Genomic DNA, 14,478 nt, shown 5'->3' with positions numbered 1-14,478 from the left:
GCCTCCTTGAATCTGTGCCCACACTCCGTGTGCTGCCTTCCTGAACAGGCAGCCCCATCAGCCTCCTGCCAGATTTAGATGCTTCAGTAATTCTCACAGTTTCCTAAAAAGTTGGTTTCCTCAAAGCTCAGGGATCCCCACTGGGGCTACCACTACAGAGCATCCTTTTTAAGACGGAGCCGGGGGGGGGGGGAAAGCAGCATCTGAGTGATCCAGGCCACAAAGGGAAATGGCAACCATCAGGTCAGTGGTGACGTTACCTCGTATAAATCATGAGAGGTGGCAGCTGGGTGTTGCTTGCAAAGAGCAAGAGTATCGAGGGATGCCTGCTCATGAGACCTGGAGGCTGTGAGGAAAAGGCGTGTCTGGCTGGCTGCAGATTTTATATAAGGGCAACTTCTATCTCAGCTGCAGCAAAAAAAGAGAGGACGACGCAGAGTCTCAACAACTTCCAGAAGAGCCTGCGCGGACCCAAGAGCCCTTCCCAGCTGGCTGCAGCTGATGCAGGTAATAACATCGTCTAATAACATTGTCTGTGCATCAAAGCCTCGGCTGGTGAAGGCTGCGTGGTGGCGGGGAGACGTGCATGCTGGTAGTGTCACCGCTCTGGAAGGATGCGTGTAGTGTGCCTGGTGTGTGGCTTCTTTAGTTTGAGATATCGCTGTGCCTCAAGCTCCTCATTGTCTGTTATTTCATAGTTAAATTCATGTTAATAATTAGTAAACTATAACTTTATGGCTAGCTGATTTTTATCACTTGAGCTTTAGTTAATTGCTTTTGAAAGTTAAAAACCCCAAGAATAACCCTTAGCTGCTGCCTTTGGCAAAGGCCCTCAACAAAACGCACATAACTTCATCTAAAGGGTACAGAAATAAAGGCCACTTAAACGTCAGTTCAGGGGAAAACCAGTTTGGCTTTCTATTGTGTGAACACAGAGTATTTTTGAGTAGTCACGAAGGACCAGGAAAGGGCTTTTATTGACCCGTGCTTGAAGCCTGTCAGTGTGTGCGGCCATGAGCGAGGCGTGCTGCCCCAGGCTCCAGCAGGGTCTTACCTGAGCTCGGTCAAGGATAGAGGATGGGTTTGGTTTCTCGCTCAACCTCTTTCCTTGTAAAGACCCTGGGATCTTTTCCTAGAGGTTTTTCCCCTGCTTTTCACCCTGATGTCTCCCTTGCCAGCAGGGGAATCTTCTGGAGATGACGATGTTGAAGCTTTTTGGAATCATTTTTTTCTGTGGCCTCCTTTCACCCTCCCAAGAAGTCCTGTCTGGTCTGTCCTGTGCCGTCAGTCCCGGGGCGATGCAGAACGGTAACTGGGGAACATGAGTTACCTTTGTTTGGGAAGCTGTGTGGGACCGTGACATGGAGTAAAAGCTCCTGAGTGTCTTCATCTTTACTTTATAATTCCTTAGGGCTGCAGACTTTGCTTCTGACAGCCATCACTGGGTTCACAGGCCAGCGAAATCGCCCTGCTCCAGAACTGAGATGCATTTCAGCACCAAGCAGCCCTACAGAATTGCAGGGCTAAATCTGAATTATTTCCTCATCTTTGTCTTAGTTGCCAATTCCCATATGGGAGCAGCTGATATTTGGCAAACAACTGCTGTGAAGTTTAGCAGCCATGTTAATATTTGCAATGCTCCAGCAAAAAAAAGATGCTTGTTTCAAGTTGCTGCTATTAAAAACCCCCAACAAAACCATAAAAAACTGAAACAAAACCTCTTTACAAATCAGATACAAATTGTGACTTGACACACAACCACTGAGTGGGGTTGCTGTCATTTCTGGTAGTGCACAACCATACTGTAATCTGTAAATCGGAAGTCTGGGATGCTCTCTGCTGCTACCCCTCCTGGTTAGTTCACTAAGGGCAGCTTTGGGTTAGTATCATCCCCCGTGTGGTTTGACTGCATTGAGACAGCGAGCGACTTTATGAGAGTTCTGGGGAGTGGTGGGGCTTTGTTGTGGGACGCCTTTGCCAGGACAGATCTGTCTGAGTGGAGAGAGGTCATTGCTGCAGCTGCCAGTTCTCATGCAGAGATGTTTTCCAGTTCTCTCAGGTGCCATACTTCACAACGGGCTTCTCCAGAAGCACCTGCAGGGCCTTGTGCTTCCGAACATCATGGGTGAAGGGGGTCTGCTGAGCTCTCCCACCAGCATCACTGGGTGAGTGGAGAGCGAGCGCTTCTCCGTGAGTGCACCTTCACCATCAATGCTGCAGCAGCAAAAGCTGAGCTGCAGTTGGCCTGAGTGCCCCCAGTAGTTATCCTCAGTTTATTTTGATGCTGAAATTCTGATCCAATTAAAGTTTTCTGTGTGGTAGCAAGGCGGACGGTGAAGTGCACTGCAGGTTATGGATGCAGATGCAGAATGACGGCTCTGATGCTGCTGTTGGTATCTGAGATGCTTGACAGCACTGAGAGAGGGAGGAAGGGGTCACAGAGAGAAGAGGTTGACTGCTCTCTAAAGTTGGCTTCCACCCCAGTCTGACTCTAGGTTGCCTTCTTTTGGGCAGACTCTGTCTCTCATCCTGGAGCTAGTATCCCTTGCTCATAATACTCGTGCCACCAGCTGGAGGTGGCCATGGTGAGGTGGGCACTGCAGGTTCCTCAGTGGGTACAGCTGCTCAGCTGTTAGAAGATGCTTTTACTTTGTGCCAGCTTTTTCTGTTGTTTGCAGCCTACACCTTGTCAGGGTTCAACTCCCCAAGCTGTCGGTGGTGCTGCTGCCAGGAATCGGGGTCCAGCTGACCATTGCTGCAAAGCTGGAGCTTAGTGGCAAGTGGTGAGTGTGGTGTTTCAGGGTGGCTGACAAGGGAAATCCCTACACACAGGCTTCCTTCTGGGTGGCATTTTGCATCTTTTGTAGATTTCTAGGTGTTTCTTACCTATAATAAAGTCAAAGAGCAGAACAGGCACCAAAAGATGGCCTGTGGCATTTGTGATGAATGGCAGGAGTTGGAGGTGCCATTTGTTGCTACTGGCTTTGCTGAGTTTCTTTGAGGCCAAGAGATGAAATCTGTTCAACCCGTTTACTTTTTCCAGCTTGGTTGGCCTTCTTTCAGAACTAATTGATATCTTAGTGGATGTGAACATTACTGCAAACATTAAATGCACGAATTATGAATCGGGCACGGTCCAGGTTGTCATTGAAGACTGCCTCTGCATTCTTGGTGCCATAAAGATCAAGCTCCTTTCTGGGTAAGTGCCTGTGGATTTATGTTTTCCATTGCATGCAGTCCTCTTCTCTTTATCCAATGATCTAGACAGTCTGCCAGGACACAGACAGTGCTAAGCTGATACAGAGCCAGGCCTCAGGGAAGTCATTTCTTTCTCATTGCTAAAGCCAGGTGCTTCAGTTGAACTGGCAAAAAATTTGGTTGTTGGAAGATGAGGGTTCATTTGCCCTGTTTGCCTGTGGAAATTTCAAGATCTGAAATTGGTACCTCTTCCAATGTACTTTCTTTAGACTTAGCTAGTGAATTGATATCCAAAAGGTAGGACTAATAGGGCAGGGAGTGTTGCAGGAAAACAGCACCATTGCTTGCTCTGGTTTTATGCTCTGCCTTTGGCTGCTGTCGTGGAAAGATGCTGGGCATATGGGTTTTCGGTCTGATCGCTGTGAGTGTGTGTAATTCCATGCAAGCGTCCCATCTCTTGCTCAGTCTTATTAAAGTCTTGGCAGAAAGGATTTGCTGACTTCATGTATTGATGAATACAACAGTAAATTGATCATGGGGAATATTTTCTTTTATTGCTTTTGAATTACTCACTTTTCAGGTTCATTGAACTTCTAATTAATTTTTGCATTATGCATTATATTTCAATCGGTGCGGCAGCTGGTTTGAAAGAGACTCTGAAAGTGAATAGGGGGCCACGGCTTGCCCACTCTGAGGGTCATATTTTAAGTTTTAGCAGGATCAGGTGATGGTGTGCAGGAAGTGAGCACCCTGTGGGGCAAGGGGGAGTGGGGATCTATGTGATTGACTTCGTGGCAGTTCCTCAGATGCATCTACGGGCAGAACTTGGGCATAAATAATGAGATGCATTATGAATTCCTGCTGTCTGTGGCTTGCCAAGTGTGCTGCTGCATATTCTACTCAACGATCCAGAAAAATATTGATTATCAAAAGTAAATGGCTCTGTGCTGCCTGCAAGCATCACACATCCCAGAGTGATCTATTTAGCAGCAGTGCTGAAATGTTACACAGCAGATTTCTCCTCTTGTTATTCCACATGCAAACTGTTTGTTTCCAATAACTAACATGAAGATATTTCATAACAACTCCACCTTCCCTTAACTACAGCACTCATTTAAATACCAGAGGGAGATGACCAAAGTCAGGTTGCACTGTGAGAGGGTCACTCCTTTTGTGCAATGGTGTCTGCACACCCCAGGTGCTGACACCTTCACTACTCAAAAATTAGCCCAATCCTCCCCTTGGTGAGACAAGCAGGTCCTTGCCCTCCCTGCTTTCTGCACAGCTCCTGCTCTGGACAGAATTAGCTGCAGCGGTGTCCCTGAAGGGATGGCTAAGGACATAGTAGCGTGTAAAATGAAGTCTGAGATCCTCTGGTCTGCTATCTGGGGGCTGTCTTTGTAGTGACTGGAAATTTTTTTCTTTCCTTTCCAGCTTACTCTCCCTATCAGTAAATGAGATAGTGCTTAACCAGCTGAGAGCGACTCTGCCCGGTTTGGTAAGCCTGGAGATTGCCCTTCTTTCACAGCCGAAACGCAGAAATGTCAGGAACAACATGTGAGGCCACAGCAAGCTGCATGGTTCTTCTGTATTGCTTTCCCACATCACTGGCATGCCGCTCAGCAGGGCTGCCCGTGGCCAGCTTGGCTGCTGCCGGCGTGTTTCTGCCTGCAAGAGCGAAGCCTGAAATACTCCCCAGATCAAAGCAGTCCCCTTTGGTGCGGTACCACAGCTCCAGGAATGCTCCACTGCCCCCAAGTCCTTCACAGCATCCCAGCCACTGCCTAATGCCATGCAGCAGTTTTTCCCTGGGGATTTAGATGAAAAGGGGTGGGTCTGATCAGGCTGGTGATGGCTCCCTGTGGAGGGCTGGCGAGGGGGGTTGAGTGGTTGTGTTTCTGCTTTGTGTTGCAGCTGTGTCCAGTCGTTGATATTGTGGTCAACCTTGTCAACATCCAGCTGCTGGGCACTCTCAACGGTGCGTTCCTTGGGGAGGATGAGGTGCCGCTTCCCTGCGATCCCGCGGTGGGAAATGCCCTGTCCCACATCTAGTCCATAAGTGCGTCAGGGAGGAGCTGCACTTCTGCAGGACAGTTACTGAACCTTGAATTCACACCCAAGCGGTCCGAGTGAGCTGCTCACACCTTGGCCCTCCTTATGCCATTTGTATACATCACCCTGGGATGATTATCTTTGATGCTGGTTTGGGGCTATATTCTATAGGCAGATCCCACAAAGCTGAATTTGGGGACGTTTTGGCCATTTTGAGTAGCAGCAAGCATCCCATCGAAGGGAATGCTTGGGAGCTGGTTTGTGGGGGTGAGATCTGGCTGGTGGCCTGCAGTGCCAGGGTGGGGGAGATTGTGTTGCTGCTCATTTCTTCATGTTGTGATGATCTTTTTTCTCTGTGAAGCGGTGATACCAGTCGGTACGGCAGGAACGATTCACTACCGGCTGGCCAGCCTCCCGTTTACCTCTGGCTTGTTCCTTGGGTTGGATTTAGATGTAAGTTAACGCTGGGCAGCAGGACCCTCTGAGCGTGGCTGCAGCGTGGTGCCTTTCAGACCGCTCACCCCATTCTGTTGGAGCAGTTGTCTCCTAGTACAACCACATGGAGGAGCTGGGCTAATGACTTGTTCTGGAAATGCTAGCTAAAAATTTAGGTCCTTATCCAAATCATCACAAAGTGCACTTTTCTTCAAGCCCTCTTTTGTTCTGTTTGCAAACTTATCCCGGGATTGTGTCTGCTGTTAGTAACTGTTGGGACAAGCAGTTTTCATCCTCTCCCTTGCCCTGCCTGCAGACTGGCTGTCAGTGCTTTTTGCCTCCATTATTCAGTCTCTGTGGTGGGTGATGCTAAACCAAGCTAATGGATGTGGTTTTTTACTTCTGTCTCACTATGGGAAAAAAAACCACAACCAACCCAGCAAAAAACAAACAATACTTTCAAACAGGAGAACTTAAATAAAAGAAAGTGGCTAACAAGAAGCAACAGGGAGAGAAGCAATCAAGAATAGCAAGGGCTAATAAACACCACAGTCTGTATGATCAGCGCAGCTGCTCTTGCTCTAGTGCAGACATTTTGTTGGGGTCAGTCTTTGTGTGTCCCCCGACCCAGATGGGCAGAGTTGGTCTCCTCAGCAAGTAGATGGTATTGGTGCAAGTTTGTTGTAGAGTCTGAGGGCAGCTCAGGGCTGGCTGGGCGCTGGAGGGAGGGAAGGCAGGGCTGGCACCGCTGCGCTGGCAGCATCTTGCCGCTCGTTTGCTCTTGGAGTGAAATCTCAAGGGTGAACTGAAGCAGTGAAGTGTGATTTGGACAAAGTGTGTTATTATCTAAAAAGGCCTCCGTTATGCACTCTGGCCTTTATCAGCTCCTTTTGTCTATTAAATATAGAGGGAATGCTCCGAGTGCAATGCTCTCCCTAAGCTGCTGGTGAGGGGAGGGCTTCTTCAGCTGGCACAGACCCTGCACGCTCAGTCTCAAGGATCTGGGCACATCTCATGGCTTTGAAAGATCAGTTTAATGCCTGTGTCATATCTCTTTGCAGGGTGCAGTGAAGCAGGTGGGAGGTAGCATCATCCCCCATGACTCGTCCCCTTCTGCATTACCTCCACTGCTGGACAAGCTTCTGGTCTTGGGACTGCGCCAGAGCTTTCTCAGTGCAGTCCTGTCCCTCCTGCTCCAGATACCGCCACAGACCTTCACCTGCACGCCAGAAGTCGTGAGTGTAGCAGCACCTGTATTTCATGCCAGAGGAGGTGGCAAGGGACGCGCATCAGGCCGCCCTTAGCTCAGGGGGCAGGCTGCGCAGGGCACTCACGGCATGCCCAGCCTCTGGCCCCGGCATGCAGCCGGGCTGGGCCTTGCATGTGCCCGCGCTTGTTTGCGGATGCTCAGGCCCCAGCGCTGCCTCCTTGCTGCTCTCTTCAGAAAGCTGTAACAGCACGTGCAACGAGCAGCCATTCTTGCTTCTGTATGGGCACCCGCAGGGATCCCTGTCTGAAACCCTGCGTCCTGGTTATGCCACAGACTCGTGGAGGTCTGTAATCCATTTTGAAGGGTCTGCAAAATGTCACTGGGAAAAGCAACGTGGTATATGCAATGCAATTCTCTAGGTGTATGCGTTTTCTGTACCTCTGATCTGTACTTCCACTGGGAAATATTAGGAGTCTACACGCTGACAAATGTTGGTAGCCTCTGGGTTACACCTCCTTCCACTGCTGGTGGCTCTCACCTTAACGACTGACCAGGAATCACCCAGGCAGCTGGGGAGGAATGGAGAAGGTGGAGGGCTCGGGGTGCTGCCATTATGTAGGTCTGTATGGGACTGAGCTGCCTGGGGCTTTGCTGGGACAGTGAGTGAATGAGGGCTTGGGGACTGGCCCCAGGAGTGTGAACAAGCTGGCTGGGAACACGGACACAAGTGGGAGAGGGTAGCCCTGGCAGGATGGGTGTTGCCGAAATTGGCTGGAGTGCTCATTGGGGCTGCTTGTGCTTTTGTTCCAACAGTTCTCTGGTGCCAGCCGTTTGCAAGAAGCCATCAGGACCCTTTTTCCTGCTGCGGTGAGTAACTTTTGCTGGTGTGAGGGTTTCTGTAAACCTCTCCGGGTCCAAGGCTATCCAAGCGATGCACCTGGATATGCCAGCGTGCTGCTGCCAAAGGTGTCCAGTCTTCTGCTCCCCTCCTCTTGGCCATGCTGAGCGTGCAGCACGGCTGAGCCACGCCAGCACAGCTCGAGGCTGCCCTGCTGCCCAGCCGGCTGGTGGGAGCAGGTGGAGGGGCTGGGGGTTTGCGCCCAGCCCTCGGCAGCCTCTGCACGGTGCCCGCTCTCCTGGGTGCCGTCGACTATAGCCAACCTTCTCCCGCTCCCTAAGCAGGGGCATGGCTTGTCTCGCAGCTCACAGCCATTGTCAGGAAGAGCTGATCAATGTCTGGCATCATGTGTTTCCTGGCCACCACGGGCACCCCCTTGCAGCTGCAGCCCCCTTTGTGTCCACCTTTGCTCCCTCAGCCCCTTCCTGCCCGCAGCAAGGAGTGCTGGCCCGTGCTGCCGGCCCTGGCTCCTCTGGGCATCTGGCTTGTCCAAGGTCTGTGTGACCTTGGGGGGAGCCCTACAGAGTTAGGGGCTGTGAGAGTTCACCAAAGGACTGCTGGTCCCGTGCCTGGCCAGTGTGGGGGGTGCCACCTCCATGTGTCCCTGATTCCCACAGTGCTCCACCTGCCATGGGACCAGTCCTCTGAGCATTAGGCTAACGTTGTCTGGGAACCCGCTCATCCTCTTGGAAGAAAACAAAGCCACCGTTGAGCTTTCGGTCATGATTCAGGTGTTCATTAAGCGTTTAGATGGACCCATCCTCAACCTCCTGCTGCTGAAGGCTGTAAGTGTGGACGGAAAGACCTCAAACTGGTGAAGTATGCAGCCATCTGAGCGACTGGCAGCTGGGATGGGGGCGTCTCCATGGACTGATCCTCTCCCTGTCTGCTTGTAGGACCTCGGTCTAAACGCCCGCATGTCGATTGCTGGAGGCAGACTGGTGCTGGGGCTGTCCCTGGGCAGGTAGGCTGTCCCTGCAGCGGCTGTGCTGGGTGCTTGGAGCAAAGCCTGCTGCAACACCCAGCCTGCTTGCTCCCCTGAGGCAGCCCTGGGTGGTCAGTGTCACTGGGAGACTCCAGCTGTCCTACAGCTTGGGGTACAGGTTTGGTATCCTGGGACGCAGTGGCCAGAAGAGAGCAGGATGGCAGGAAGGGGGACAGTTCACCAGGGATGCTCCAAGTGCCATAACAGCATGTCCCTCAGTGACACGGTGCTGCTGGAGCTGCCTGAACTACGGCAGAAGGGATGGGAGGGTGGCACAAAGCCAGCCGTGACAAAGCCAGGCAGTGCTGCCCTCTTACAAGCTGGTGAACGGTCTCTGCATCGCAAGTTAGCGCTGGGGCCACTAGCTCAGAATGTGATTTTCAGTGTCTGTAAAACAGACATTTCATTTCCTGAATCTGAGAATTTCATACCTGGCTGATGGCACGAGGTGGACAGGTATCGCTGACTTTCAGGAAACAATACAGCAGTTGGAAAGTTTTAGGAGACTGGAGGAAAAGTCTGTGTCAGTTTTATAACAAGGAGAAACGAGGTAACTTGAATAATTGTAAGACTGTCAGCTTGACTTTGATCCTGGGCAGTAGTTGGAAATGTCTGAAATTGGACATGACTGATAAAGGAGTAAAGGAAAGTACTGTCATTAATGCCAGTCAAGGTATGATTAAAGAGTGGAAAACATTCCTTATAGTGTGAAGTTTGAGATTTTCAAGCCATTTAGCTTGTCAAAGAGCTAGATTTAGAAGCAAAATTGGCATAGCTTGTGTGCAGCAATATAGAGAACAGAAACGCATCAAAGGGCTTTTAATTCAATAGACAAAGATATAACAAGATTCAATAGAAGTAGAAAAGAGAAATTCAAAGTGGAAATAAAGCACACATTTTAGCTATGGAGATAGTTGTGTGGTTGCAGTGATTGATTAGGAGCTGTAGCAAGTTCTCCAGAGTTCATGTTCTTTAAATCCAGACTGGATGCTTTTTCTAGAAGCTCTGCCCTCAGTGAGGCAGGAGCTGACTCCTTCCCGGAGTGGGTAACTACCTGGGCGTGGGGAGGGGAAGCCGGGAGCTGGTGTGTGCTCTGGTGCAGTGCGGTTTCCATTACAAGCAAATAAACATTAGGATAAGCTTTTATTTTCCTATTTTCTTTTCTTCCTTGGAAGCACGGCAGTGCCTGCTTTTTATGTCACCATATAGTAATCCCTTTATGGCCACCCCGGTGGTGCCTCACGGGGGTCCCTTGCCCATGGGCTGAGTAACACTGCCCTCGGAGGTGGCAGGGGTCTCACTGTGAGCTCTGCTCGGTGCCTTGGTGTCTGACAGGTTGTTTGCTTTCCTTTCCCTGCAGCACTTCCTTCTCCTTGGAGTCTTCTGACATTGGCATCAGTAACGTAAGTCTCTGGTACCAGTCTGGGTTTTACTGGGTGGGCACAGTGGCCGAACGCGGTGCCCTGCGGCTTCAGGGAAGGAGGGAGACACACAGTCACTGTGTGATGCTGTAATGTATCCTGGCTGTGATGGATTACATCTGCCGATGGTCTTAGATGTTAGCTGCTCTACTTTGTGGGTTGCAGCAATTCTTCTTTTGCTGTTTTTTTTTTCTTTTTTTCCTGCTGCCTTTTCTAATCATGCAAATGTAAAGCCTGAAGTTGGTTTGTGTATTCGCCCCTACTCAGGCAAATCTTACTCAGAACTCCAGCCCGGCGGGAGTTTTACCTGGTAGAAGGTTTCCTAAATGAAGCACCAAATACAAACTGAGGAGGAAAAGTAGTTTTGCTTTAAAGTAAAGAGGGACTATTGTTTGTTTTGCTGTCAGTGGGAAATGATTTCCAGTCCCAAGGCTGTCTTCCAGCCGCAGCGCTGTGCTGTGCTTGCGCTGTCTTGTGCCTGGCAGTGCCGCTCACGTACTTCTTCCTTCTCTGATTCAGATCTCGAACTTGAAGCCACACTGCAGGACTCTGCTGGTGGAAATGTTACTGCCCCTTATCAATGGTAAGGTGACCGTTAGCTGTAAGGTGGCCTGGACGGCTGTAACATTTGAGAGAGCTTTGCCGGAGTTCTGGGGAAGGAGGTGTGAAGGGTACGTGTGCATGTTTGAAAGCTGTAGCAGGAGAGCTGAAGCAGTTAGAGGTCCACAATCCCCATTTTGAGGCTGTAATTAGAAGTCCCAACCTTATTCTTATACCATCCCACCCCGTCTTCAGCTCTAAGGACCCTGGCAGCAGTTAGTGGCAAAGAACATAAGGAACGTCACAGCACATTGTGCGTGGTGCTGCCGCAGTTGTGGGGCTCTGCTCCCTTCGTCCTCCCCAGGAGCAGCTGTGTCATGGGGTGGGAGCTGGGCTCACCCCTCTGGCAGCATGTAAGGACCTGTCTGTCCCCCCAGGTGCTCTGGACATTGGGATCCCTCTGCCAAACGTGCTGGGCATTCCCTTAATAAAGGTGGATATTCAGATATTAGCGGTAAGTGTTCGGAAAGGCAATTTCCTCCCGCAGGGCACCGGCGCAGGTCACCGGGGCTGCTTCCAGCAGCTGGCTCCTGTAACAGGCCCCTGCCAGTTCCCGTTTGGTGTGCAAGGGCCCTAGATTTTAAGGTCAGAAAGGGTTCCTCTGTCTGACCTCCTTCAGGTCAGAAAATGGTGACCCAGTACGTCATGTCTATGGGAGCTATCAAACCAGGTATGCAGTGAGCAAAGTTCGGCCTCTCTGGGGTAAGTCCCTGTTCCCCCCTCCAGGCTGCCTTTCCTTTCTGGAGAGAACTCTGTGTGAGCAGCTCTGATATGGGGGTCTGGCAAGCCCTTTTGAATGGTAGCCATCAAAGAGTCTTGAATTGCACCAAATTCAAGCACTGTGCATCCTGACGATGTCCCAGAGGAGCCGGGATATTCCCCCACACTTCCCAGAGGGCACCATGCCCTCCTTATTACAAACTTGACATGAAGATTTTTGCAAGAGGCTTTTTGCAAGAGGGTTTTCTGTTCCTTGTGTGTTGCTGACAAGCTGTTGTGAAACAGCATCCCTTGCAGTCAGGAAATAACGTGGATGGTGTCGCCCCTTGCACTCCTTCAGGGCCTGCTGGTGATTCTTGTGTGAGCTGGAGAGTGCGAGGCACGGAGGGGTCCTGTGCAGAAAGACAGACCAGCGAGGATGGAACATCAAGACTGGCGTTATCTACTTTTCTTTTCTAAACTTGATTCAAGATCCTTGATAACATTTAAGAAACTTTGAAGTTAATTGGCTCGTGTGAACACCAAGATACTTGCATAAGCCAAAACCCGATAGGCAGCTCTGTGTACAAATATTTATTTAGAGAAATGAGTGTGATTTTGGGGTCACAGTTATAGCAGTTTTATGTGATACCACAGTGGAATTGTTAAAATTGTGCTGAGGGAAAATTGTTCTTGATATAATGAAAAAGAAAACTTGTTGCCTATGGTTTTCTAAGTAAATGTCATCATCCATGTTCAAAAGAGTATGAAGTGCTGAGTGGGGGCTTAGGATACATTTGCCATCTAACTCTGAATAAATATTCCTACTTTTTTAGTTCTTGGAATGAGATTCTGGTTTCTGGTGCTTCTCAGGCAGAGTGTCTGTCCTGCCTTCTGCTATGGCATCTGGTTCCTTTGTGACAACTGTATTTTGGTCTTTGGTTTGAAAACTTCTTCCACTCAAACTTCCAGAGGAAAAAAACACTTGGATTTTCAGTGGCTACTCCTGGCCAGGTAACCTACTGACCAAATGCTAATCCACAAGCAGAAATCAGAACGAAGTCAAATTTCCAAAGGTCATGAAACATTTCCTAGTAGAATCTGAAGGGAAAATGTCATTACCGGATAACTGGGAAGTATGAGAACACCGGAGCACACCCATCTGCCTGCAACAGTCCACGTCTGCTTAGATGGATGTAACAGTCAGTTGGTCTCTGCACATTACAGGGAAAAGAATTCAGGCATTTTTGACTTCAGAAAAACAAATGGTTCTGGGTAAAAAAATAAATAAATCTGAGGTCTTAAATGGCCTCTTAAACACCTGTTTTCCCCAGACATTATTACTAGTGTGTTGTTTATTGCTAGTGTCCCGAGGCCAGTGGTGGTATGTCACTGTTAAGGCATGGGTGATGCGTGGAGGGAGGCTGGCACCAAGCAGGTAACAGGCAGGGTGATGATCCTGTTCTGCATTTCTGCCTGAAGGTAAGAACAGTTTGGTATCTGCCAGGCAAGAGCCCTTGACTGTTGCATTAATTTCCAGCATCACCATGAGATGTTGCAGAGGGATCACTGAACATAGCAGAGGAGATGCTGGACCCATTGGCAGTCCCGGTTGATGTAAAGAGCCCAGAGCTCTCCTGTGCTGTGCCAAGTGGCAAACCTGGTGCTGCTCCCTGTCATCACATGAGCTGGCGTGCCTCGTGTCACAGCAGAAGGGTTTTGGGTGGGTTGAAGTACTCTGTAATGCTGAAAACTGCTGTTTTGGTGAGTCTGAACGGCTCCTTTGGTTCCCAGCCCTGTGCAGGCTGATGGTGCTGGGGGAACCATGCTCTCCAAAGGCTTTTCAGCCATTGGCAACAGGGCCCTGGCCCTGGGCAGAAATTATTCTCCTGCATGGTGATGGGACTCCTTGCTCAAGCAGCAAGCTGTGGGCAGCCCCAGCTGAACCACACGGGTGAGGAGTGTCTGTGGTGAAGCAAAGTATGAACAAGAGGGGATGCCATGGACCATTGGGCCATGCTCGGGAGCTTCAGGTGCCACTGCTTGTGCTCTGTGACACTGCTACCTCTGACACTGGCATGGCAGAGTGGGGTTTCGGGGGGCTGTGTGACCCGGTGAGCAGGATGAGCAGCCCCTCTGACCTCCGCTGGCAGCTGCTTTGTGCCGCCTCGGGGTTACTGGATGATCATGCTGGGCTTCTCCAGCCACCCTTTCTGCCCGCAGGTTGGCACAATAGGCTTTGTTTGTACCAGGTTTCATTCTGGTTCCTGGGCAAATGCCTTCTGTACAGTAAGTAAAGTTTAGCATCATTTTTGCACGCTCTTTTGGCCAGCACTTCTGTGTGCATTCTAGTTTGCTGGAGGGGATTAATTTTGCTGGCATGCTACAGAGTAATCTGTGATCTGTCACTGTCCCAGAGGTCTGTTTGGCTTGAGAAAGAAAAGACAGTGGGAAGTGTGTAACAAGGGCTTGCTGTCTCACAGATCTGGGGCAAGGGCTACATGAGCCTAGGATCACAGAAAAGTGGCAAAGTAGTTTTCTGCATCTGTAAATGGCTTTTCCTCCCAGGCCTGGCCTCTCTTGTGCCATTTGTCACATGGGGCTGAGTGGGAAAGAGCAAAGGAACCTTCTCAAAAGGAAAGGGCAGCACCTTCTCTGTGTAACTCGCTACTTCTGCGACTCCTAATCTAATGCTCTGAAATGCTGGTGGATTCAGGAGTACAGCCTGAGCAGGAATCTGCAAGTTAGAACTCATAAGAACTGGGTAAATCCTGTCCACAGTGGAAAAACTACTGAACACTTGTTTTCCAGTGTGCCGGCACCCAGCATGCTGGAAAACCTTTTTATGGGTGAGCAGTGGGAGCGGCTGGCTGCTCTGCCCAGGCTGTGTGCCGGACCTTGGGCTCGCCAGCTCTCACTCCAGGAATGTCTCCTGCAAAGCTTCATCCCTCTGCTGCTCCTCGGGGCTGGCGAAGGGGCT

The 14,478-nt window shown here is 50.2% G+C and overlaps 1 protein-coding gene across 1 annotated transcript; it reads left to right on the top strand.

The window, feature by feature from the left end:
• Positions 1-242: 242 nt before the first annotated feature.
• LOC101923594 (BPI fold-containing family B member 4-like) lies at positions 243-12,280 on the top strand. The gene is made up of 16 exons (XM_013301188.3): positions 243-507; positions 1,179-1,308; positions 2,051-2,165; positions 2,679-2,783; positions 3,044-3,199; positions 4,633-4,696; positions 5,113-5,176; positions 5,612-5,703; positions 6,747-6,920; positions 7,709-7,762; positions 8,411-8,578; positions 8,690-8,757; positions 10,139-10,181; positions 10,719-10,782; positions 11,177-11,253; positions 11,860-12,280. The coding sequence occupies exons 1-16, from the start codon at positions 502-504 to the stop codon at positions 11,881-11,883; spliced, it is 1,404 nt and encodes a 467-aa protein (XP_013156642.2). The 5' UTR covers positions 243-501; the 3' UTR covers positions 11,884-12,280.
• The last annotated feature ends 2,198 nt before the right edge of the window (positions 12,281-14,478 follow it).

This window comes from Falco peregrinus, chromosome 9, assembly GCF_023634155.1.
Source record: "Falco peregrinus isolate bFalPer1 chromosome 9, bFalPer1.pri, whole genome shotgun sequence".
Lineage (NCBI taxonomy): Eukaryota > Metazoa > Chordata > Aves > Falconiformes > Falconidae > Falco > Falco peregrinus.
Note: the sequence above shows the minus strand (reverse complement) of the source record. Positions and strands in the feature narration are given on the sequence as shown.

What these genes read in the sequence shown, in the direction of transcription:
- LOC101923594 (XM_013301188.3), top strand. An exon ending in AAGATCAAGCTCCTTTCTGG is followed by an intron (nt 3,200 to 4,632) that starts GTAAGTGCCTGT and finishes TTTCCTTTCCAG; the next exon opens with CTTACTCTCCCTATCAGTAA. An exon ending in CTGACATTGGCATCAGTAAC is followed by an intron (nt 10,182 to 10,718) that starts GTAAGTCTCTGG and finishes TCTCTGATTCAG; the next exon opens with ATCTCGAACTTGAAGCCACA.